The 24,863-nt window shown below is 46.1% G+C and overlaps 1 protein-coding gene across 1 annotated transcript; it reads left to right on the top strand.

Moving 5' to 3' along the window:
- The first annotated feature begins 5,720 nt into the window (after window positions 1–5,720).
- gnaia (guanine nucleotide binding protein (G protein), alpha inhibiting activity polypeptide a) lies at window positions 5,721–24,104 on the top strand. Its single transcript, XM_036517604.1, has 8 exons — window positions 5,721–6,176; window positions 17,441–17,483; window positions 17,801–17,942; window positions 18,340–18,497; window positions 19,894–20,022; window positions 21,282–21,411; window positions 21,728–21,881; window positions 23,437–24,104. The coding sequence occupies exons 1-8, from the start codon at window positions 6,059–6,061 to the stop codon at window positions 23,625–23,627; spliced, it is 1,065 nt and encodes a 354-aa protein (XP_036373497.1). The 5' UTR covers window positions 5,721–6,058; the 3' UTR covers window positions 23,628–24,104.
- The last annotated feature ends 759 nt before the right edge of the window (window positions 24,105–24,863 follow it).

Here is a 24,863-nt window from a genome sequence, read left to right as displayed (position 1 = left end):
ATGTGCGAATGGGACAAAGCAGTAAACCAATACACTGTGTTATTGATTGCTCCAGAGGAGCCAGTTCATTCAGATTAAACGCGAGCCGGTGAGTCTCTATCAGAAGTAACTGCCTGTGTTCTCCCGTGAGAACATGCGGTACTGAACGCCAGGGACACCTCGCACTGTCTCGTTCTCATATTCCTCGGCATAGTCCATTCGTTGATTCGCTTTGCCAGGCCGTGGTGTGTTTCTTGAATCGATTCTCTCCCAGCGTAGTTGCACTGTGATGGCAGAGAGAGCTCTCACCTGGTATCCACTCCCGTGTAAACTGTTTGTGGCAGCACAATACAGATCAGCATGGAACCTTTGCCAGGTTGAAAATTGCGCAGCTTCGAGACTACACACTAGCAACAATGCTGCAGCATACCATCGCTGTGAATGTAATGATGTTCCCAGCCCAGAGTTTGATGTGTATTTTCTCATTACTGTGTAGATTTTGCCATTTTTTCTTTCAGCAATGCTGGGAAATGGGATGCTTTTTTATGGTTGAAATTGTTTTTTTTTTTTTTGCCCTAAGGTTCACATTTAAATGACACCAGTTGACTAATTTGAAAACAACTGTGAGATGTGCAGCATGTAGATTTCAGCCAGGGCTGGATAGAAATATAATTGTTTGAAACCTGTACCTCACCAGATCCGAAACAAAAAGACACATTCTCCGCTTCAAATCAGGAAAACCGTTGACACTTTTTCAAATAACAGATTTACAGCTAGCTAGCTAAATGACAGGTAATTCATCAGCCTTCCTCATTTGTCAGTATCACCTGGCAAAATTAAAAGCTGAAGAGTACTAATACCTGCTGATGTGTTGAGGGGGAGCAATATGGTAAGATACAAAGAAGAACATTATTAAAACCTGCTTGAATAATGTCACTTGTGTGATATTCACAGACACTTGACAAAGTCATAGTTTCCATGGAAAGGCAGAAATGGAGCTCCATTAAGTCCATAGCTTGGGGGTTCCTCCAGCACTCCCTCTTTGACCACAACGGTGAGTAGCGAGCTGAGAAATAACCATGTGAGGCTCTCTGTCATTATGACCTCATCCAATGAGTGCGCATGTCTTCAACACTGCGCCTTACCCAGGTGCACAGTCAGTGTGAATCGGTTCACGGCAGCGTGCAGCTGGAGGCTGTAAGTGTTTATGTAAACGTGGTGAGGCCCTGGGGTGGCATCCAGAGCCGCCGGTGAAAGGGTTAAAGGCGTGGAAACGGCGGAGGGGGCGTCGGCCTCCGCGTGCGTGTCATCCCGGGTTGTTAAGTCTTAGCGTGCCGTGACATCCACAGGTTTGCCACAGGTCCTGTTTGTGCCGGACTGCTTTTGTCCCGCACCTGGCCTTTATGTGGTCGGGTAGGGAAATATCGCCGCACGAGCACATTCAGAAGGCTGTGGCGGTGGTTTGCATGCTTTTCCTGACTCCGCCATCTGAAATGGAAATGTTATGTAAAGCGAGAGAGTGGAAGGGCGCCCTTGTTCCATTCACTGCGTACCTGTATATCTCTGTGTGTTCCCCTGTAAATTAGGGCTGAATGTTCAGCCACCCCTGTGACCAGATAGACCACAATTGCCCTGGGTCCAACCTTCAGGAACAATCAAAAATTCTATGTATTCAGCACTCGTGATCGTAGCCGTCCTTAGCCGGATACACTATGACGATATCTGATTGGACGGTGCCCAAGCAGACAGGTGTCTTAGTCTGTATCTCAGAATCCTCATATTCAGCAGGCTTCCCTTATGGACTTTTATAATCTTATTATTTGTCTTGTAAATTTCCCTTTGTAGTTTCAGGAACCACATGTCCCCAGCCAGGTGATATGTTTTTATGCCAAGGAATTCCCCTGGATGTTTTGTTTTTCATCATTTTAATTTTTATTGCTATTGTAAACCTAGAAAAACAATCCGTAAACATTCATGAAAGATTAACATCTATTCTTGTTCCCTGAGGAGAGGTTTTTACACTTCCGAAAATGAAAGCAACCACACAGCTTTGATATCTCCAGTAAGCTGTGAATGTTCTCCTTGCACCAGAGATAAATGTGTTATTTTTAGCAAAGGCTCAGTTCTCCACGGTGTCTGTTGTACTGATGAGGAATGCTTGTATCTCAAGGGGACTAAAACAATATGGTGTGCACTAAATTGCAAAACCGTATCATCTTTCTCCTCTATCATACTAGTAATTCATTTTACTGGAGATAAATTACAGCTTTAGATGATTTGGGGGGTATGTACCCCTGAATAACTGCAGACATGAAGGGACAGACACAGAGAGACAGAGCGTCGAACTCGGCTTTGCTGAAGGCTGCTTGTGGCAACAGGGAGCTCTGGAACGCCTTGATTGTGCATCTACGTGGCTGTGTAAACAGTATCGATCCTCTGCTTTCTGCTTATTCAAGCCGCTGCTTCACATGCAAAACCATATTTAGCCAAAAGCACAGCGCATGTCCGAGACCAAGAGGAGCATGGGCGTGAGAGGGGTGAAAGCTCAGGCTGATAGTGTTCTCGGAAAGTCTAGTCTCGTGATTTGGCCGGACATATTCAAATAGGCTCCGTCTCTCTCTCTCTCTCTCTCTCTCTCTCTCTCTCTCTCTCTCTGGGAAAAAAACCAATTGCATCTCTGTTGGAGAATAAAACCAAAGAGCATGATTTTGCAAAGATAATTTAACTCTAAGGGATGAACTGTGACCAGTCATCTTACACACCAAGCAGGTGTATAGTGGGTTTATGCTTTCCTCTGCCAGTTTCTGCTGGTTAGAACGAGTTTCAGTGTGAGAGAATAAATAAAACAGATAAAACTTAAAATCTTAAAATACAAAATGACACAGATAGCTCTTAGCAAAGTAGCAAAGTGAAGTAAACAATGAAAGTATGTCTTTAATGCCAAATGCTGTGAAAAGAAAGGCAAACAATAGTCCTAACATTTCACAAAACACAGCCTCCTCTTCAACATAGTGACTGCATTAGTGGTGTACAGTTCCTTCCTTGTGCTGTGAACAGATTGTATTGCAGTGAATTTAAAAACACTACATGCGGATGTATCTCAGCACTCAAAAACAAAAATATCTAAATATTCTTCATACTTCACCAATTTACCTACTTATCACACCGCATGTGATCTGACAATGTGATCCATCTATCCCACAGCTTGGTAAGCATCCTGACACCCACCATTGTGGTATCATATGTCGTCAACATAATTTTTGAACCCAATAAGGGAACCAAATAACCCCGACACTAAAAACCACTTCACCCCTGCATATCTGAAACCAGGTTACCGCACGCACGATTCTTGTGATCAGCACAACTTGATTTTTCCATTCCATTACCTATAATCAGTGGTGTAGCAAACAACTCTAAAAAACACTGAATTTGTGAATGCAAGATCAAGATAACTGCATGATAACTCCAGTTCAAGGCTGCCCCCCCACCTCCACACCCAAAAATAAAAACTAGACTCAATATAGCTCCCATTTGCCTGCTGTTATCAGTGATCGTAGCATGCTCATTCCTTCTGCCTGTGTTAATGTCACAAGTTATTAATGCCTACACTGATGGAGGTAGCACAGTTACAAACTGCTTTCTGACTCTGAGCACAGTGCGTTCCTCGCTCCAGACACAACGGAGGGCCACCTGTAAGGTGAGGTACGCTGGCCTACCTCTCCACAAAGGGAAAAAGGTAAACTCAGCAGTGTCCAAAAAAGGAGCGTTGGCCTGGCTCACAGGAAGTCCACCCCCACCTACAAAGACGTTCATCATAATCCAGACAGCAAATATAAAGTTTAGACTAGAACACAATACACCTCACATGTCTAGAGAAGAACCTGGCGTGGTTTGCAAGGGCTGGATAGGAATGAGAGGCCATGGCTGGAAGCTGCTACCTCTTTAAGCACACAGACACGGGGAAGACAGCAGAGAAGCGAGCCATCACCATGGAGACAATGATAATAACGTGAAACAAGAGACCAAGGTCCCCGGCTCTAATACACACACACACACGCACGGACTCAGACACACGTGTCAAATGAAATTTTCACAATTACTCAGCCGGTGGACCGTCACTCATACTCAACCTCTTAATGGACAGAATGTTTTTAAAGGAAATTTGTACGTATAAAAACAGTATCGCTGCGCTAAGTGGATGGTAACGGTGTGCATACAGGTGACTGAGAAACAGAGCTGTATTTGCCCTTGAGAAGAAGTCACATGACTTCGGAGTGGACAAAGACAAACATAACAAGAATAATCAAATATTGAAACATGAACGTACCAATAAAAAAAAGACTCATTTGTACATGAATCAAAAGAAACAGATTCTTCTGGCCGATACCAGCTCAGGAAGTGGTTACACCCCTAGCAAGACACAGCTACATTCTCACAATATTGCCACAACATTAATCATTGTCACTGCAACACTGTCAGTAGATATGTGCCACCTACAAAAGTGCAGAAAAAGCTTCGAAATAAATGCTCCCTGTTTGAATGAAAATGTTTATGAATGTGAGTTATCATATTTGCAGCAGTATTATAGGAATATCACATCTAGATGCAATGAACTAAATTCAAAACTTCTTGCAAATACTACTGAAATGAACATGCCTGCAAACTTAACCACATAACAATTTAGTAGAAATTGTGTCTGTGTATTAATCAGATAATTCCAGGCACGGATTCCTCAGTCCACTGGTTGCTTGAATCATTCCTTCGAAGACAGTAATAATGGTGGAGAAATGGGTATGCTCTCAGAGTAATGGCCCTGAGAAACCGAGGGAAAGACGGGTGTCCATGGGATTCCTGGGTAAACAAACGACATCACTTTCTGAGAGACAGAAACATGTAAGCATCACTGCTTGGAAGCACACCTTGCTCTGTGCTCTCTGCATAACCACCAGAATATGTGAATATCGGTCAGTGCAGTCATGGGTAATCAGGGGAGCAGTGGAACATTTAACAGTTAGTCTCTGCCATTTGGCAGACGCTCTTCTTCAGAGAAATTAAGAATGGCTCACAAAGTAGACCTAGTCACAGCCACCTTTAAATGTTTCCTTTAACATATTTAGTGGAATAATCATTTTAATCCCGTGCACGTGATGGATTCAAATACAGCAATTTTGACACTACGGAATTATTTGGATTTTGGCCGTGAAAACGTTATAAAACCTGTAGCAATACACATCGCTGTCGTCTCTCTTCATGTCCAGTTTTGAATGCCAGAATATGTCATTTTACCTATTAATGTGTCACTTAATTACAAGTTAAATGAAGCAACTAAATGCATTATGTTGTGGACAATTCTGAGTTTGTGGGCCAGTAACGCACGAAATGTGGATGTTTGAAATCAGATTAACAATCCAAAACATCTTAATCATGAGGCATCTCATAAATAATCAATCATTTTGGATTACTAACAAAATGTTACAACTAACCATTGTTACAATTAAATTATACCTTGCAAGGCTGGTCATAAAACCAAATCTTGATCTTAATGACTGTCCCGTCAACAGCAGCAGCTCGATAAGACGATGTCCTTTGCATATGATAGTCACAGTTTTAAAAAAGGTCTTAAATTTGCGGATGCACACGGTCCAGTTCAAAATACAACGCAATTTCAAACCTGTCTTCTGTTAAAAATGCGCGCGTTCTCGCTCGGTAGCACGCGTGAACGCGCAGCCGTGTATGAGAACAGGAAGCAGCGATCACCCGGTGATTGAATGCGGAGACGGACGCGCAGCGAGTGGGAGCGTCTCCGTGGTTTCTACCACCGTTTTCCCATTGAGCAACATCAAGGGAAGAAATATACTTTGAGATCTAAGACACGCATCCATCAACAATCGCGGAAGGCACACAGGTTGTAGCACAAAATCGGCTACCGCTCGAAAGTCGCTTGATTCTTTCGCGTCCGGTGATCTAGAGCTGCAAGGGCGCCCGTGTGGTTTTCGGGGAGTATTTTTTGCTCTTGCATGCTGAAACCGTGCATATTTTATATTTTAATTTTGACGCCGTTCTAAGGATCAGTGCGAAGATGGGGTGCACATTAAGCACGGAGGATAAGGCGGCTGTGGAGCGCAGTAAAATGATCGACAGGAATCTTCGGGACGACGGAGAGAAAGCCGCAAGGGAGGTCAAGTTACTCCTCCTCGGTAAGAAGTGGGAGATTTTGGTAAACTTTCCGCGGTGACCTGTTAGTTACAACGTGGCTGCTTCGAGCCACCGTGGGGTTTCCGCAGTTAAATCGCAAACTACCAAGCTAGCTAGCTAACACACACGTGAAGTCGGCCATGCAGTTTGCTAAAATAATTTTGTTTCATATAGACTGGTCTTCTAACGTTTAGCTATCTAAAAGCGGAGTGGTTTCGCAGCTAACGTTAGACTGACTGGGGGCAGTCAGTGGAGGCGTTGTAAGATTTATCCAGACATCTGTTACGTTCATCAAGAAACGGAGTTAAGTTATCTGCCGTTAGCTGGTAGTGCACTTTAAATGTATACTGTAAGCGTAAGCTTTTTTCTTTGAATGCGAGGAACAAAGGCAAGGCAGTGGGGGTTTGCGATCGGTTTGGTGTGTGCAGCGTAACGCATGCTGGTTGCCAGCCAGCAAACTTCGCTACTGTGCTCTAGCACGGAAGTGTAGCTAATTTAGCTAGCTTGCTAGGCATGATACCAGTGGTCAGTTTTCGTTCATTTATATTTGTTTTCATGGGTTCACATGCGACATACTGATTCGTTTGCTAGCTGGAATTGTTTTAGCAAAGGATTTCTGGTTTGCCATTTGTACCGATGTGCATTTTTAAAGGCCCAGATGCATGTTCTGTGTGTTGATTATATTTTGGCGAGAAAAGGCTAATACAGACTACATAGTTACATAGCGAATTTACCTAATGTCAGTTAGGTTACCCTTCCTCCATTTTTCTGCTCAGGGAGCTAGCTCATGTTGTATATCAGGAGATATCATTGATGTAGTTAACGAAAGCTAAGATTGTGGGACATATAGGTTTGGCGACGCATACCTGTTGATCTAAGTATGTCCCTTGCATCGATGGAAATATTTGTTTGAGGAATTTTTGAAATCGCGTTTACATTTTGTGTGATGCTCGTTTTTTTTGAGACGCCATCGTTTCCTGGCTCGCTTGTAAGCAATGGATGGTGAAAGTTTCTGTTTTAGCCCGCAGCCGGTACGGTATCTTAATGGCTGCGGATGCTGCCGAATGTGTTCATAGCCTAGCACGGTGTTACCAGGGAATTTCGCTAATGGGGTTTATTTTTCGGTCATTTATAATACTTTTATGGATATTCTTTATCCAAGATATTGGGTTCATTTATTTTATCATGGCAGCTACATTCATTGAAGAAATTATTTGTAAATGAGGCATGGTTATATTTATGATTTAAGGGTAACGTAAGGTCTTAACGTTATGTTGTCTGCAGTGGCAGGCTTTTGATAGAACAGCAAACCAGCAGGACCATGGCAAGTAATACTGTCTTGGCTTTGGAGAGCAGCTAGTTGTTTATATGTTAAATAAGATATGTTAAATATCCCGCTGCCAAGGTTTTCAAGGTAAAGAAGTTCCGTACGGTGTTTACATAAACATAAGTTTCGAAACCCGAAATCCGTGGAAAATTTCCACGTCGTGCATGGAGAATTCCGAGTGATTTCCAGAGAAGTCTGAACGTGGGTGCGTTATTGTGCATTCTGAAACTTAGGCAGGATTATCCCACATGAAGTGCGCCAGTGTGTGATGGATCTGAGGGGTAAAAAACACTACTGAGGTGTCGAGAGAATTTTAAAATGTTTTCCTTTCTACCTGTGACTGCTTACAAGGGAACCATAAAAAACACCTTTTACAGAAATTCCCCCAACTCATTTTAAAAACTGTCGTAGTACACAGCGCCGCATTAGAGTTGCGGTGACTTTGAATTTCCAGAAAGAAAAAAAAAAAACAGTACATGGCCATAACTTGGCTGAACTTGGCTGGGTATGGAGGTCAGCTTCGAACAGGTTAGCCCCGGGTGATGGTGAGTCATCCAGGTCGCGATGTCAGCGGGGCAGGTAGGGATGAGTGATGAGAACTGTGTATCAGCGGAGCAGAGGGGGGTCGGGGTGGGCGGGAGGGAAGGAGAGAAACACTAGAGTCATCAACATAACAGTGCCGGGGAAAAATCATAACAAGTAAACACAGGCTCAAGGGATTTGCTATGGTGAAAATGAGCAGGGTCCAAGCACAGATCCCTGGGTGACCCTGGGTGAGAGGCAGTTAAGAGGTGGTGCAGAGTCTCTCCAGAGCAATCAGTAGCAAAGCCCAGAGAGGTGGAATGTGACGCATTGGTTAAGTCAGTAGGGAGGTCTGGAGGGATTAAATAAATATAAATAAATCTTTAAAACGATGCTCAACACTTTTGGCTACTGCTGTTCTCAGCATTTTTAGGACTGAATAATTGGTGTGCGGAAGTTCCAAATATTAAAACAAAAAACAATTTTGGTGGATTTCTGCACCCACCATTGAAGGTAATCAAAGCTGGTATCCACATGTTTTGATTTTAGGGGATTTGTTTGAAGTTGCGTCGTTTATTATCGTTTGAATAGTCTCATAGTCCTCGCCAGTGCTGTTTCCCAGCAGAGTTTCGTGGCACTGGGTGAGATGTGGGAAATGTCCCGGATGTTATCGCAGTTTTTCACCCTTTCTTTTTTTTGTTGGTGGTCCTCGTGTTTGTGTGGTGGGCCTTACGCAGACACAGCAGGGGGGGCAGTTCAGAATCCTGAGATAGCCTTGACCACACACACCCTGCCCCCGTCCCTCTCACCCAGCACCAGTGGAAGTACACTCCCCCCTCCTGTGCTGAAACAAATGGAGTTTCACCACCAGCCCCACGCACCGACACCGCGGGCATTACCACATAGTGCTGCGTCAGACTCTGGATGTGGTAGTTAATTGTGGCAAAATGAATGTGTTGCTTTTCTTACATGCAGATAGGCGTGGTTGTGGATTCCCTTGGTAGGATTAATACATGAATAATTTGAGTAAATAGTTTGAGTATGCACTCTGTCTGGCACTTCCCCCACCTTCTTGACAGCAACTCTTGGCCTGGGCTGGCTGGAACCCAGACGTGAGTAAGATTTTCTTTGATGCATCCTGTAAATGTGTCCCCTGTAAGTAGTGAGCGGATGCACGTTTTTTTTTTTTCACTGAAATACGCCCTGTATTTTCCCAGATGCTCAACCGTGGAAGTCCGTTTCAGTTCACATAACGGTTCACAAGGGTTTTGAGAAGGTTTTTGGATTTACACCAGCTAAAACAGTGGGCATAAGATGTAAAAATCACCCCATGAAGGAATATGCTTAAGTCTGGTTGATTCCAAGTTTGAACAGGGAATCAGATAAGGCTTAAGCTAATTTCCAGCTAGTTGTGCATTATCTTAATATTGTGCCTCACTTCTTGAAAGCAAACAATATCTGTGAATGGCTTGTGAGTTTCTGTTGGTGTGATAAAGCTGCATGCATTGAATATGGTCTGTTAGGTGGGATACTCAGGCCTGTGGAGAGCTCTCAACACCATGGAGCAGATGCTAACAGTTCTTCTTTCTCTCTGTCATGGAAGTTGTTCAGTGCCATCTTCTGCCGGTCATAGAGATTTCATAGAGATGGAAAAACATAAAAGTAAATGGCTGAAATGAGAGCACACTAGAGGGGGAAAATATGATAGAATAAATATGCATCAATACAGGGAGGTTAAGTTAGGTGGACAACTGATGATATTGAAATTAACATTTTGAAATGGTTTGCATCTATGAAATGTGTGTTTTTAAAATGTACGATTTTTCAGTTTATATAGATATAAATTACCTGTGCAATTCGTGTAACGGTCGTCTTTGTAAAGATAAGCTGTATTTGTCTTCCATGGGTTAAATGGTTATGATGTGTAGCATACTGTGTGTAATACCCTGCAATAGGGGTAGGAATGGTACTCTACCCTGCCTTTAAACTCCAAAGCTCTAAACCTTGTTGTAAGGCTGTGGACCATTGTTTCATATAGGCCTATAGCCTAGTGTTTAGCCATACTACTTAAAGACCTTACTTTTATTTTTATTTTATTTTTAGTTCAAAATGATATACAACTTAAAAAGTGTAAGTATTCTTCCGTTTTGTAAAGACCATCATGCTAGCCGCAGTGAGAGAGGCGCGTTCATTCACCTAGAACACCTTGAGTTGTTTGCTCTCTGCGTAGTTGAGGCATCTGTGGTTACCAGGTAACACAGATGGCCTGTTCAAATTACCAGCAGGGATGGCAACGGTCGAGTAGGCTACACAAACGAAGCCGAAGCTGGGTAAACTGATCTTACCCCATACGGCATTAAAAATTGAGGAGCTGCAGTTTTGCCCTTGCTGTGGGCTGATGAAATGATGGAATCGGGGTGTACAGGGCCTGCAGACGGGGAGCAGGAGGCCAGCCGTGTGAAGAGTGCAGATGAAGTGTATTGGAACCAGGTTAAGAGGGGTGTGTGCTTTTATGACTCTGTGCTGAGTTTGGCATGAAACTGACACTGCTGCCCTGACCACTGCTCCATACTGACCACTGCTCCACACTGCTGCCCTGACCACTGCTCCATACTGACCACTGCTCCACACTGCTGCCCTGACCACTGCTCCACACTGCTGCCCTGACCACTGCTCCATACTGACCACTGCTCCACACTGCTGCCCTGACCACTGCTCCATACTGACCACTGCTCCACACTGCTGCCCTGACCACTGCTCCACACTGCTGCCCTGACCACTGCTCCACACTGCTGCCCTGACCACTGCTCCATGCTGACCACTGCTCCACACTGCTGCCCTGACCACTGCTCCACACTGCTGCCCTGACCACTGCTCCATACTGACCACTGCTCCACACTGCTGCCCTGACCACTGCTCCACACTGCTGCCCTGACCACTGCTCCATGCTGACCACTGCTCCACACTGCTGCCCTGACCACTGCTCCCTGACCACTAGTAGCGCTGGGCCGTCTGCAAGCAGGTTAACCAGGTGCTGCTTCTGCGCTTGTCCCCGTGTGTCTGTGTGAATAGGATAACTAAAAAATCCTAGATGATTTATGGTGAAACAAATTAAAGATTGCCCATGTTAGACAGCAGAGTGATTCCCTTTCCAAACCGGTACCCTTCACTGTGTAGGCTATTGGAGATCTGCTCTTCTCTGAGCTACACACTACACCCTCGAGGTAAGAGTCTGGTAGCTGTTGATTGTTGACAGAACAGACCCTGTCACACACAGAACAAATGGTAATCATCTTAAGTTCTTAAGGTTTGTCGTGTGTTGTGGAGCATCTGTCAATATCGTCGTCATAACTCTGGCATCATAATCACGGCATGCCTTTCGAGGGACCTTTGTGTTTTGTGACTCACTGTTTGTAAAACGCCGTAGCCCGTAAATCTGAGGGGCAATGTAGGAAACGTTCCATTCTCCATCAACAGCATGTTCCCGATGGCGCGGAGGGTAATTTCCTGCATTTGTCTCAGAGCGTGTGACTCATAAACTTAAAAGCAGAAAGTGGGAGGCTGGCAGCTGATGAATCTAACGTGTCGGCTCTGACACGGCGACGGGATTAAAGACTTCCTTCTTTCATTTGCCTTCACGCCTTTATAGAGCCGTAGAATATACCCCCTCTTTCTGATTGGCTGGGAGCGCATTGCTGGTGTGCTGTTGCATGGCAGTTGCTCCAGGCCCCGAAGCATTTGATTAGACTGAAGAATCGAGCAGCAGTCATAGGGGGTACACCGTAAACTCACAGTGCTTGCAATCCTGTGCATGCAGCACCAACCTCTTCCTAGATGGGAATTCAGTCAGAGTGCTGACATCGGCAACAAAAAAACGAAAAAAAAAAACCTCTTTTTAGGGAGTTCTAATATTCTGTAACGATAATAGCAGTTGCAGTTGTGAGGTTGCCAAAGAGGCGTGCTGATCAGCCCGAAAATTAAAGCCACAGATTTGGCACTGTGACTGTTCTCTCTTTATCTGCTGTGTAGGTGAGACCCTGGCATAATTAAGGTCCCAGTCTGTGTGATGAGGGCCAAAGGGCCCGTGATGTCACCAGAGTAAACACAGAGGCTGTTGTCGGCTTTGTAAATAACCTGCGGGGGTGAAGGCAGTTTTCCAGCTGTCCCGTCTGGATGCGCAAAGATCTTAATGCTTTATGCCTGTCGCCTCTCAGATGCTGTTAGTGAATATGTTGCCGTAATGGCAATAACGTGACAATGTTTCTCAGAAATACTCATTGAATTTCAGATCACTATCTCTTATACTCTATGCTCCATCGAAGCCATAAGACATGAAAGGTTATATGTTTTGGGGGGGAAGGATCTTGCAGGCTATCTTTAAAATGCAGCCAGGATGTTTGTGTAAAATGAAACTATTTAAAAGTGAGCAGTTGGCCATACAAAACAAAGGAGTTTAAAATCTGCATGTTAAACACCATTTGCTTCTCTTGTGCTCGATACATTCGTAGCAGTCTTCAAGTGGCTGTTATAATCAAGGCTAATTTATGGCTAAAATCACACTGGATGTGGTGGCTCTAAGCTGAACTTTGCGTTCTTATTACCATACTAATGAATGACGAAGTAGATGAGAGCACTTCTAATTTCCATCCATTTCCATCCCTCTTCAAGTGCATCATAACCTTTTGGGTTCCTCAGTTTCTGCAGTTACTTAAATTCTGACTTTTTTTGGTGACTCTCTTCAGCCACTAATGGCAGAGTCAGACTTTAGGAACCCCACTGTGGGTGGAGCTACATTGTGCTACCAATGCTTTTATCTGTCTAATAGAACACTGTGATTGGTTCAAGTCAGTCATTGATGCATGTGACTCCGCCTTTTATGGAATTCATGAAGCCTCATTCTAACCCTCACTGATTCTAGTGCTTTAACTTTTTGAAATCAGAAAGAATGGGTGAAGTTTGACACGGGTTGCTTTTATTCTTTTTGTGTAATCTTTTTATTTGTTCTTGGTCTTATTATTTTTGTCATCCTTTATGTGCTTGATGTTTTACTATTTTTAGTTTTTCTTGGGCATTGTTTTTACATCACGTTTGTATTTCTTATCTTTTCTGTGAAACACTTCGGGCAGCAATGAGTTGTATGAAACTTGTTGTATAAATAAAGTCTATTAGTATTAGATGTTGTGATGCCTTCCCTCTGCAAAGATCAGTCTGTAATTCCTTTGTGTAATTACCTTAAGCTCTAAATGGCCAATGGAGCAGCAGTCAGCCAACCAGTGATGCGGGGGGTGTTGAACAGGGGCGTGGTGCCCTCGCTCTCACTCTCACCCGGGACCGTTTAGCAGTGCTGGTTTGGCGTTGGAGGCCTGAGGCTGGGTACAGCAGGCTCCTCCAGGGAGCGCAGGACCACAGCGGTGGCATATTAATTAAAATAATGTGTCCTCTGCTGGCATGATTCTCTCAGGATAGGTTCCTGCTGAGGTAGAGCTCTCTGCCATCACTCTGGAGGGTTTCTTTACGTCTGTGTGCAGAGTGTCAGAGTCAAGGCCCTGCTGGTCTGAAGGTGTTGCCTTAGAAACTGTGGATCATGTGACCAGTCCCAGCTGAGACACCATTGTACCTGTGAGCAGGGATGTGAGCTGAGTGTGTGTGGTGATGTCATTGTGGGCATGGATGAAGCATGTGCATGCATGTGTGTTTGTGTGTGTTTGTGTGTGCATGTGTCAGTCCACCCATGCTTGTGGGTCAGGACTGTGCCTTCTAACAGGGTTGGAGAGGGTCTGTCTGAGAGGAGTCATCTCTGCAGTCCCACACACTTATCTATTTCCAGCTCCCAGCAGGAAGCCCTGTGAGACAGGGCCTTCCACAGACAGCTCACAGACAGGCATGAGACAGGGCCTTCCACAGACAGCTCACAGGCAGGCATGAGACAGGGCCTTCCACAGACAGCTCACAGGCAGGCATGAGACAGGGCCGTCCACAGACGCCCTGTCTCATGCTCACAGGGAGAAAACGCATCCAGTGAGAGACAGAAACAGGAAGCTGTCCTGATGACTCCTCCAAGGTTAGTGGCGTTTCCCCTCAGTGACCTGTGTGCTGGGGACCGACTACAGGCACTGTGTCAGGATGAAGGTTGTGTGGGGAAATGTCCAAAAAGCTGCGGTAACCGCGTTCATCTGCGCTGTTAAAGCAGGTGCATACCTCACAGAGCTACCATTTCTGCCTCTGTCGCCTAGCTCCCAGCCTAGAGATGTCTTCAGTAGCAGGGCTGGTTGCCATGGCAGCGTGACGTGCGAGCGAGCGCCAGCGTCAGGGTGGGCGAGATTGTGAATTCTGTCACATCTCTTTTCCTCCTCCCGCAGTCTCATGGTCCTCCTGTCCACAAGGGCTGTGGAGGTGGGACTTTAAAACCAGGGGTCATGGGGGTGCTGGCTTCTCTAAAGAAGCAAGCCAATAGGACAGGTCTACCCATAATGCACCATTTGCTATAGACACATATCTTTGCAGTTTGCTGTTGAACAGGTGCAATGCAGGAACCTTCGGGCTGTAGAGGCCCCTTGGTTTTGACCCTGCCAGTTAGGCCGGGGGTTATAATGATGGAGAGCTCCTCCATTAATACTGAAGATCACAGTGAACATGGCCTTTACCGCTGCTACACCATAGTTCAAGGCAGCTCTGGTATTGTACCTGGTGCTCTCTGACACATGGCCAGAAGATGATGTGCCAATCAAGGAAGCTGTGGGGAGCTTACAGTGATGACACCCCAACTCCATCAACATAATAAACAGATTTTTTTTTTGGCTGTGGTTTGTTGAATTATTGATTATTGATTTGATCAGGCCTATGTCTCTGTTTTGTCTTCCTCTGAGCTGTTAATGGCTCTGTGTGTTGTGTTGGCCCTGCTCTGGGGTCTCCTGGATGTAGAGTCACTTCCCTGTGTCCCAGGGATATGTCTTCGGATCTGTGTGTTGTGTTAGCCATGCTCTGGGTGCTCCTGGAGCCAGAGCTTCTGCCATGACTCCTTCAGATCTCTGATTGGCTCTGCGTTTTGCGTTGGCCATGCTGTGGGGGTTGCTGGAGGGAGATTCACATTCTGCCATGCTGATAGCTCGTAGCAGTCCCTGGCAGGCTACAGTGTTGTGTGCCTAGCTGAGATGCTTTATCTCTGCTGATTCTTGCCTGGTTTCTCTTTTATATCCTGACTCTCTTTATGCAAGACTTCCTGATTTTTCTCTGTTCTTCCACATGTGTGTGATACTTGTCAGGCCTTATTGTTAGCAAAGCTCTGCTGTGGCTCATGACGCTCTGCTAGACTCTCTGCTAGAGACGCTCTGCTAGACTATAATGTCTGGCTCAAGCCAGACATTATAGTCTTTATATTATTATAGTCTAGAACCATGTTGCAAGTGGAAAATGTTTTTTTTTTTTTTCATGCATATATTTTACAAGCCATCATCACCGTCTTTGGTCCTGAACTTTCGTTGACTTGCATTTAAATTATAGGCATGCTTTGAGTGACACACACACACAAACAGCAGGGACTATCAAATGCAAATTGGTTTGCATGTAGGAGGATAAGAAAAGGAAGTTGGTACTAGCTGCCTTGCAGTATCTAATTGAATAAAAAGACTCCAAATTTTGCATGTTTAATTCTTAAGTAATCATAATAATTACTTTAAATTAATTAAGCAAACACTTGTAAATGCATTTAAGTAAATGCACAAGTGGTGTTCCCTTTGACATTTCCAGGCTAATGTGTTTATTAGAGTTACACTGTGTCTGGATAGCGAAATGAACAATTTATGGATCGGTGTGAAAACACCAGTAAAGAAAGTGCACACTACAAGCACTATAGCCTTTGTTAAATTCTCCGCAACAGCATGTTGTAGTATTGTTATGTTTGTATATAATTGGCAGCATTGCAGCACAGAAACCTCTCAGAAGATTTAAAAGCAGCCTAAGGGTCCTTGTTGAAAAAAGAGAGAGCTGTTATTTACAGTTGCCAGTTAAGTTGTGTATTTTGTTAGGCCTTAAAAGTAATTTTAATTTTTGTGGTAAAACATAGTAAAACCTATATTTGAAAATGAACCCCAGGGGAAAGTGCTTGGTGTCACGAACCGAGTAGCTGAAACAAGGCTTATTTATAGGCTTAACTAAACACTCCGGCTGCTTCACTGTGTTTCAGTTCATTTTGATGCCATAGAGACTGGGCAGAGCAGAGATGGTGGTGGCGGAGAGAGGAGGAGCCCGCAGCTGAGTGCGTTTGAAGTGGAGCCTTCAGTCCAGGCCCTGCTGTAATGGAGACGTCAGGCAGCCTTCTCTCTCTGGACCGGGCTGCATAATGAGATTACTCTTCCACACTGCCAGAGTCGTTAAGGCTTCGCATGCTGCCATCCTCTGCACCCTCACAAATCGCTTTTATTTTTTCTCATTACAATTTTTTTTTTTAATAACTGTACACCAACAGAAGTAAACAGATATAGAAATGCATAGAAATGATGATAAAATTGACAGGTTTTATTAAAGTTCTTTCAGGAAAATTACAACTTTAAGAGTGTACAAGGTAATAAGCAATGATGGAATTTAAATTGGATTCATTATTGGATTCAGTGTGATTGATTGATTGATGAATAAGAAGGGATAATTCAGCCAGCGTTAGGAAGGGAGGGGTTAACATTGCTAGCGGCACTGAAGCGTGAGAGAGAAAGTGAGGCCTGTATCGTCAGTGATGCTGCCACAGAACTGAGGCTGCCTTCCAGGACAGAAGCGCACAGATCCACAGCTTTGTGCTTTTATTGTTATTCCTATTATGTATTTTTATTCATTGTCCTAACTGATTAAGTAAGAGTGCTTAGAGTTGCCTTAGGCTGTTTTTGTGAATGGGCAGTTTTGTCTGCTGCTTGGCTTCTCTAGAATAGTACATCCTATTCGAGCTCACCGCTAGTCCCCCGCGGTCTGCGGGACGTCCTGTTACACGGTCCTGTTTGCTGCTGCCTGTGCCTCCCCTCAGGTGTCAGGTGTAGGTGTCAAAGTGGGGGGTAGTATTAATGACTGCAGCATGTGCTGGCCGGGGGGGGTTTGGTGCGTGCGTGCGTGCTGTGTCTACAGGTGCGTACCTGCACTGGAATGCCACAGATCCAGTCTGAAACGCACGCCATGCTGTCGGGGTGAGCCGCACGTACCCTTAGCAGGCCAAAGTGGCTCACAGAGGCCTGTCCTGACTCAGAGGAGGGCATGGAGTTCAAACACACCTGATCATTGCACCAATGGAAAGATGGGAAACAGTGGCCAGATTCTCTCTCTGAGTCCTGGCCTCAATAAACAAGCAATTCTGCAAGATATGCAGCATTTGGAGTATCTGTCTGTTCAATGAAAGTGTTTCTCTTTTTTCCCCCCACCCCCTTCCTCTCTCTCTCTCAGGTGCTGGGGAGTCAGGAAAAAGCACAATTGTCAAACAGATGAAGTAAGTCCCCGCTACCATTTAGATTTTCACATTAACTCCTGTAGCATTGCATGTTAGATTGCACCGCCCCCCCTGCTGATTCCTAGTGTTTTTAGAGGGCAGGAGGCATATATACATACAGTATGTTGGCACGATACATGTATTTTGTCATAAGCCCCTTATTCCTATTAAAATTTCGAGCAACTGCATCAGTGTCTGTAACAGTAGAAGATGCCAGCATCAGCGCGTCTGTTAATCTCCTTCCATATTTACTTTCAGTCTGAATTTTCTTGTGATATTGTTGTGGAGTTTCTCAGTGGGTGTGCTCCCTCTCTCAGGATCATCCATGAGGCAGGGTACTCAGAGGAGGAGTGTAAGCAGTACAAGGCCGTGGTCTACAGCAACACCATCCAGTCCATCATCGCCATCATCCGCGCCATGGGCCGCCTCAAGATCGACTTCGGAGACCCCGCTCGCGCGGTGAGTGCGTGCATGCGTGCGTGCGTGTATGTATGTGTGTGTGTGTGAGAGAAACACTGTGATGGTGTTGATTCGATCTGGCTCAGTGGGGTGAAGGAGTACTAAGACCCAGTGTCAGCATAGTAGTAGTGATGATGATGATGATGATGATGAAGGTCCTCTGTCAGAAGGACACAGCAGTTGTTAGTCTCCTGATAATGGTCATGAAGATTTTCACAATCATGGAGAACAAGGTTGCACTGGGAGAAGCTATTCCTCAGGATAATGAATCTGTGTTATAGTGATGGTGGTCATGGTGATGAAGGTGGAACTGAGAATAGCCCTTCCTCAGAGCCATGGGGCAGCTGTCTGTGTTATGATGATGATGAAGGTGGCACTAACAGCATCTCTCCCTCAGGACGACGCGAGGCAGCTGTTTGTCCTGGCTGGCTCGGCAGAGGAGGGCTTCATGACGGCGGAGTTGGCGGGGGTCATTAAGCGCCTGTGGAAGGACGGGGGGGTGCAGGCCTGCTTCAGCCGCTCGCGGGAGTACCAGCTCAACGACTCCGCCGCATAGTGAGTGTCCTCCTGCAGCCCAGGCTCTGTCTGCAGCCCTACACTTATATACACACACACACATACACACACACACACACACACACACACACACACACACACACACACACACACACAGGCACCTACACACGCGTGCACGCACACACAGGGCTGCTCCATAATGATACTGTTGTTATACATAGTTTGGCAGCTTATTAACCTAGAACCTGCTGTCAGTCCTGTGAAATTTGTTTACTGGTGTTTTCAGATGCCTCGAATTGTTTGTTAGGGGTTATAACCCACTATAACTAGAGTTTAAACCACTAGATAACAGTCGGGCTTGTACATCTCATCAGAGCCTGCATATGCTTTCAAAAGGAAAAGAAGCTGAATATGGCCGCATATCTGCTCTGTGCTGCATAGCTAGCTTTTTTGTGAGATGGATGGAAATGATGATTTAGCCTGACTGCGCAAGCTTATTTCTGGCAGCCAATGAAAAGGTTAAGCACTGAGAGCGTTCTGTGATCTGATAGATCCCATACAGCCTGGCTCCACGCAAAGTCCTGCCTCTGACACCGCTCGAATCATGAAGGTTGTCATGTCCAGTGTGACACCTGTAAGAACGCTCGCAGTTCCCCTCTCTGTCCCTGCCGCCTGCGCCTCCGTCCCCAAACACTCCCACCATGGTTGCGCATCGTTGGCATGGTGATGTCTGTGTTCCGGGCCAGCGGAAAATGGTTTGTTTTTGCGGAATGGCGACGCGGGCCTCTTGAGTAATGGTTATGGAGTGTGAAAGTGCTCTAATCTTCTGCAGAGAAATACGCAGAGATAGCCTCACCAGCAGGAGATTACAGCGCGTGCTGTTTGCTGCTGCTAATCTTCGGCTAAAGGCCATTTGTCATTTCTCCTCAGCGCTCTTTCACTTTCCCTTCAGGGTGTGTGTTTTATCTGTGTGTCTCTGCTCTGTGTGAGTGTGTCTCTGCTGTGTGTGTGTGTGTGTGTGTTTGTGTGTTTCTGCTCTGTGTGTGCGAGGATGTGAGAGAGATAGAGAGAGAGACCCAAATGGAATTAGAGAGCCACAGCGTCTGCACAAGTGGCCAGCGGTTCTGTCCAGCGGTGGGTTATCACTACTAAAAATGACATCACATGAGGTGGCTTCACTGGCTGTTGGAAACAAGCTTGAAACAGTGAGCACGAATCAGACATCAGGCAGTATGTTTCCCTTCAGGGGTCTTCCTTTTTAAAGTTACGTTCCATCCGGTCATTGGAATGAGTGGCACAGTGGTCCAGAATCACCACTCCATAGCTGTTTCTCTTAAATCAGAGCAGAGCTGTGGATATGTTCCGTATGAGCCCCCGCCTCCAGTAATCCCAGACCTGTCTCGGTGACCCTCCCGCTCTCCTCCCTGTGTTTCAGCTACCTGAACGACCTGGACAGGATAGCCCAGGCCACCTACATCCCCACCCAGCAGGACGTCCTTCGCACCCGAGTCAAGACCACCGGCATCGTGGAGACGCACTTCACCTTCAAGGACCTGCACTTCAAGTGAGTGTCTGCTGAGTCAGAGGTGGAGCACCGCTGACCTGGGAACAGCCAGAGCGAACACGCTGTGTGTTTCAGCTGTGCAGAGCTGTGGTTGAGGAGCTGTACTAGGAACAGCCAGGTGGTATTCCCTGTCACTGCCTGCTAGCTGTGAAGTGCAGTAAATTGAACGGTGCTTGACTGTGGCAGTATAGACGGGTGATGTGGGAAGTGGTAAAAGATTCATCACCCATGGCTAAGGGTGTTTGCTCATCAGAGAGGTGATTCACGCAGTGCTGTGTATCATTGCTAACATGTTTTCAGTCTGAGCACAGATTGTGCTAAGGGGATCACCCTGGGACAGTTGTCTTATTAGCTCAGAATGGTTTGGGTAACTGATCCTGGATCAGTGTTTGAGAGCACTGTCTCGCCTTGCCTCTCGCCTTTGCGCCGTCGGTTGGATTCCTCGCTCCCCGCCCGCTGCAGGACGCTTCCTGTGGGCGGGGCAGTCGGGAAGCGGACTGGTCTCTCTGCACGTTGCCTGCATTCTGCGGTATTTAGAGGCGGTCCCAGTGGGATCCCGAGGAATTGAGCTGTGGACTCGTGCCAGAACCGAGCATCTCTACGAGCGCTGAACGGTGTCATAAATCTCTGTTGCGGGTGCTGTAATTTATGGGAATGGCTGAAGGTTAAGAGGCACGGGGCAGCTGAGAGGTGCTGAAGGCTTGTTCTTATGGCCTGAGCATGATGAGGTGTGGAGTCCATCTAACCCCCCCCCCCCAAAAAAAAACACACACGGACACGCACGCGCGCACACACACGCACACTCCCCCTTTCGTCCAGCTGTAACACCCCGTGCGCCACTCACTCCCCTGCCTTTCCCACCAGCCCAGCCCAGCCTTCCCTAAAGCACAGAAATTCCAGCCACACCCCACACCCTGTACAGCTGTGTGGAGCCCCCTGGTGGCTATGCTGAGCTGCATGTCTGGACATGTGCGCAGTATGCCTCAAGGTCTAAGCTGAGCTGTGTCTGCCTGCATCCCTTAACTGCTCGTTTGAGTGTGTTTGTATGTATGTATGTGTGTTTAGGAGTGCAGTGTGGCTGTTTGTATGTGTGTGTGTGTCTGTATTCATGCATTCATGCATGTATGTGTGCACAAGCCTGATTACATGTTTTGTGTGTGTGTGTGTGTGTGTGTGTGTGTGTGTGTGTGAGCATGTGCATGCCTGCATAAGTGTGAGTGCATTCATGTGTTCATGCATGTGTGTGTGTGTTTCCCCAGGATGTTTGACGTGGGAGGTCAGAGGTCCGAGAGGAAGAAGTGGATCCACTGCTTCGAGGGCGTCACGGCGATCATCTTCTGCGTGGCTCTGAGTGACTACGACCTGGTCCTGGCGGAGGATGAGGAGATGGTGAGCTGGTGCACCCCCCTCCCCCCTTCCCATCATGCACCTCTAAAAGGAGACTGTAACCTCACCAGCACGTGGTCCTGACTCTTCCTTTGCCAGTGTATAGATACTGCTTATGTAAACTCCCATTCGTCGCTGGCCATGCTGAATCTGGAGAGCTGATCTCATTGTAATTGTAGCAAAAAATACCATATCAGCTGTCTGGATTTCCGTCGCTCACGTCCTACCCGTAGCGGAGTTCTCCCTTCCTGCGGGGCCACAGCAGAGAAGGGTTAGGCTGCTCTCACGCGTGCTGACGCCTCCGCTGTTCCCTCCACAGAACCGCATGCACGAAAGCATGAAGCTCTTCGACAGTATCTGCAACAACAAGTGGTTCACAGACACCTCCATCATCCTCTTCCTCAACAAGAAGGACCTGTTTGAGGAGAAGATCAAGAGGAGCCCTCTCACCATCTGCTACCCGGAGTACGCAGGTACACACCTCTGTGTGCAGAGACACCTCTGTGGGATACTTTGCTGAAGGCCAATAACGTGATGCAGATGCTCTTACCCAGTTTACATGTTGTCCATTTATACAGCTGGATATTTGCTGAGGCACCTGAGGGTTAAGTACCTTGCCCAGGGGTACAGCAGCCGTGCCGCAACAGGGAGTTGAACCAGCAACCTTTCAGTTACAAGCCCTGCTCCGTACCACCATGTTACACTGCCTCCCTTAGAGTTACACTTAGACTGCATACGTGCTGAGCTCACTAACACTGCAGCACACCCACAGTGTGTAACACACACAGGCTGCAGCTGAGTGCAACAGTTATGCCCCTCTACTGGGCTTCAGCCCACGGTCCACTGATCCAGAGTCAGTACGTGCGAGCGCTGCAGTGTATTCCGTCTGCTGCCCTGTTTCCTCACACACCACAGCCGTTGCTGGGGTTTTACTCAGCGTGAGAGGTTGAGCGGAGATATTTCACCAGCCCGGCGGTCCGTCCGTTCGGCCTTTACTCGGACGTGCGGAGATAAGGCACCGCAATGGCTGGATGCTGTTATTTGCGCAACAGCACTCCATCACTGTCGAAATCGCCCTTCGCTCCCCTCGCGGCGCGTGACACACTTCCTGTTGTCATGGAAACGCGCTGCCTGTTCAGTTGTGCTCGGCGCTCTTCCTTGGAAAAAAAAACAAAAAGGGCTCTCAACCACAGCACGGGCAGCGGCGGAGCATGCCGCTAATGGTACCCCGCTCGCCAGAAAAGCGTATGTTCGAAACCCCCGGGGGCCCCTGTTCCTGTACCCTGCAGTAGGACGCATACATGTTTTGGTAAACAGCAGCCTCTTAGAGGGGCAGGTCTTGTAAATGGTATGCAACAAAAAGAGATCTTTTTTTTTTTTTTTTTCTTTACAGGTTGTCTGTGAAGCAGATGTTGTGAAAGAGAAAATATAGGACCAACATGTGTACCGTGCAGTGAAATATTATCTGCAGCTGTAAACGAATTCTACAGTGGGACTGTGACTGCGAAGTGCTAGGGTTGCACAGGGGATTGAAAACTTGTTACCAGCAGATGGCAGGTTTGAAATCCAGAGAGAGGTGCAGCTGTTGTGTAGAGTTCAGGTTTCAGTAAATATCCACCTGGATCCCTGATCAGAGTGTATGCTTGCAGAAGTACAAGCTCTGTAAGCCTCCCTGAATGACGCTTTCTTCTAAGCAAACCATTGAGAGCGGTAAAGGGGGCATTAAGTGTAAAAGTGGCAGTGTAGTGTAGTGTCATGGTAAGTGTAGCAGGGCTCATCACCAAAAGGTTTCCTGGTTCGATTCCCCGCATTGATGCTGTACCCTCAGGCAAGGTACTCAACCCAGTATTGCCTCAGTAAATATCCAGCTTTATAAATGGATAACGTGTAAAAAATTGTAACCTCTGGATTGGAAGAGAGCTTCTGCTAAATGACAGTAATGTAGATGTAATGTCAGTAAGTGACATCCCTCTGCCAGGTTATTAATATCTAAAGGGTGTGTGATTTTCGTCTCCCCCCCCTCGACAGGATCCAACACGTACGAGGAGGCTGCTGCCTACATCCAGTGTCAGTTTGAAGACCTGAACAAGAGGAAGGACACCAAGGAGATCTACACGCACTTCACCTGCGCCACCGACACCAAGAACGTGCAGTTCGTCTTCGACGCCGTCACCGACGTCATCATCAAGAACAATCTGAAGGACTGTGGCCTCTTCTAGAGAGCGGGGGCGTTCGGGCAGTGAGATGCGCTCGCTCTCTCACTCCCTCGCTCTCTCTCTCTCGCGGCTGGCGGGCCTCGTCCCACCTGTGGAAAGGGTGTAAATATGCGCGGTTGGCGATGGTGGCGGTCGCGTGACCGCAGCCACGCTCTCTAACGCAGTGATTGTGTGTGTGTGTGGGGTCAAAGGCCACGTTGAAGTGTGCTGATCACTTGTACGTGCTTTGTGCACTTATTACGTGTTTTTAACCGTAGAGGCTGTTTAACGTGTACAAAAATCTAACCTTTTTTCACCTTGATGAATGCAGGTTTTCTTTTTCGCTAAATTATACAAAAGAGGGCAACTGGGATCATATATTCGTCTGAAAAATAAGCATCAGATACATGGCCCTGTTCTCATTTGCATTGTACAATACCAAACACACAGAAAAGTGCATTTCTTTATAATACATAAAGGTTGAAAAAGGCTTGGTCCAGCCAGCCAAATACTGTTTTTTTTTTTTTAATTTTTATTTTAATGAGGTTAAGGTTAGATATTGTTGATTTATCAGAGGATTCTGCCCGAAGCCGTAACACTGTAGCTGTACGAATGCATAGCATGTTCCTGTGTGCTAACGTACTAACAGGGTTCCCCTGCCTGTGTCTACAGGATCAGAGGATAGCATAGCTCAGCGTGTGCTTTTAAAGGGAACAGATGGAGTGAGGGACACCGTGGACCAGTACTGTAACTGTACTATGATCCCGTTTTACAGCTTTATTTATGCTTTCGTCTTGGGACGTTTTAACATTTTAAAGAGATCATTTGTGTAGGATGTTTGTATAATTGTAACTGTTGCTGCAGTTTACTCAAAGTTTTTTTTTTTTTTTTTTTTTTTTTTTTTTTTTTTTTGTATGTTTTTATTTTGCCGTGTTTTTTTTTTTTTCTGCCTGTTTTTATAAAATGAGATCTGCCTTGGGTGGAAAAAATGTTTTTCCCAGATAGTTGGAAAAAAAAAAAAAGGATTCGGTTCAAATCCATTTTGTTGGTACTTGTGCCTTTTGCATGTCTTTTAGCAGTCCTTGTTAAATGCATCGTTCCGCCTGCTAAAATGTCGCAACATGGAAGTGTACATTTTTCATATTTAATATTTCCCCTGTTGAGTGTGCGCATTCCTGCACCGGAGATGGTCGGAATCTCGGTTTAAGTGGTTGGAAGTTGGCCAGACTGTGGTTGTGCCTGTCTCGCACCCTTTGTGCC

This window comes from Megalops cyprinoides, chromosome 23 (genome assembly GCF_013368585.1).
Source record: "Megalops cyprinoides isolate fMegCyp1 chromosome 23, fMegCyp1.pri, whole genome shotgun sequence".
Classification (NCBI taxonomy): Eukaryota; Metazoa; Chordata; class Actinopteri; order Elopiformes; family Megalopidae; genus Megalops; species Megalops cyprinoides.
The sequence above is the reverse complement of the archived record's forward strand: the minus strand, read 5'-3'. Positions and strand labels throughout refer to the sequence as shown.

Bases quoted from the DNA above. Each gene is read 5' to 3' on its own strand.
- gnaia (XM_036517604.1), top strand. From the start codon at position 6,059: ATGGGGTGCACATTAAGCACGGAGGATAAGGCGGCTGTGGAGCGCAGT. The intron at 18,498-19,893 runs GTGAGTGTCCTC...CCTGTGTTTCAG, and splicing joins CTCAACGACTCCGCCGCATA to CTACCTGAACGACCTGGACA. The intron at 21,412-21,727 runs GTGAGCTGGTGC...TTCCCTCCACAG, and splicing joins TGGCGGAGGATGAGGAGATG to AACCGCATGCACGAAAGCAT.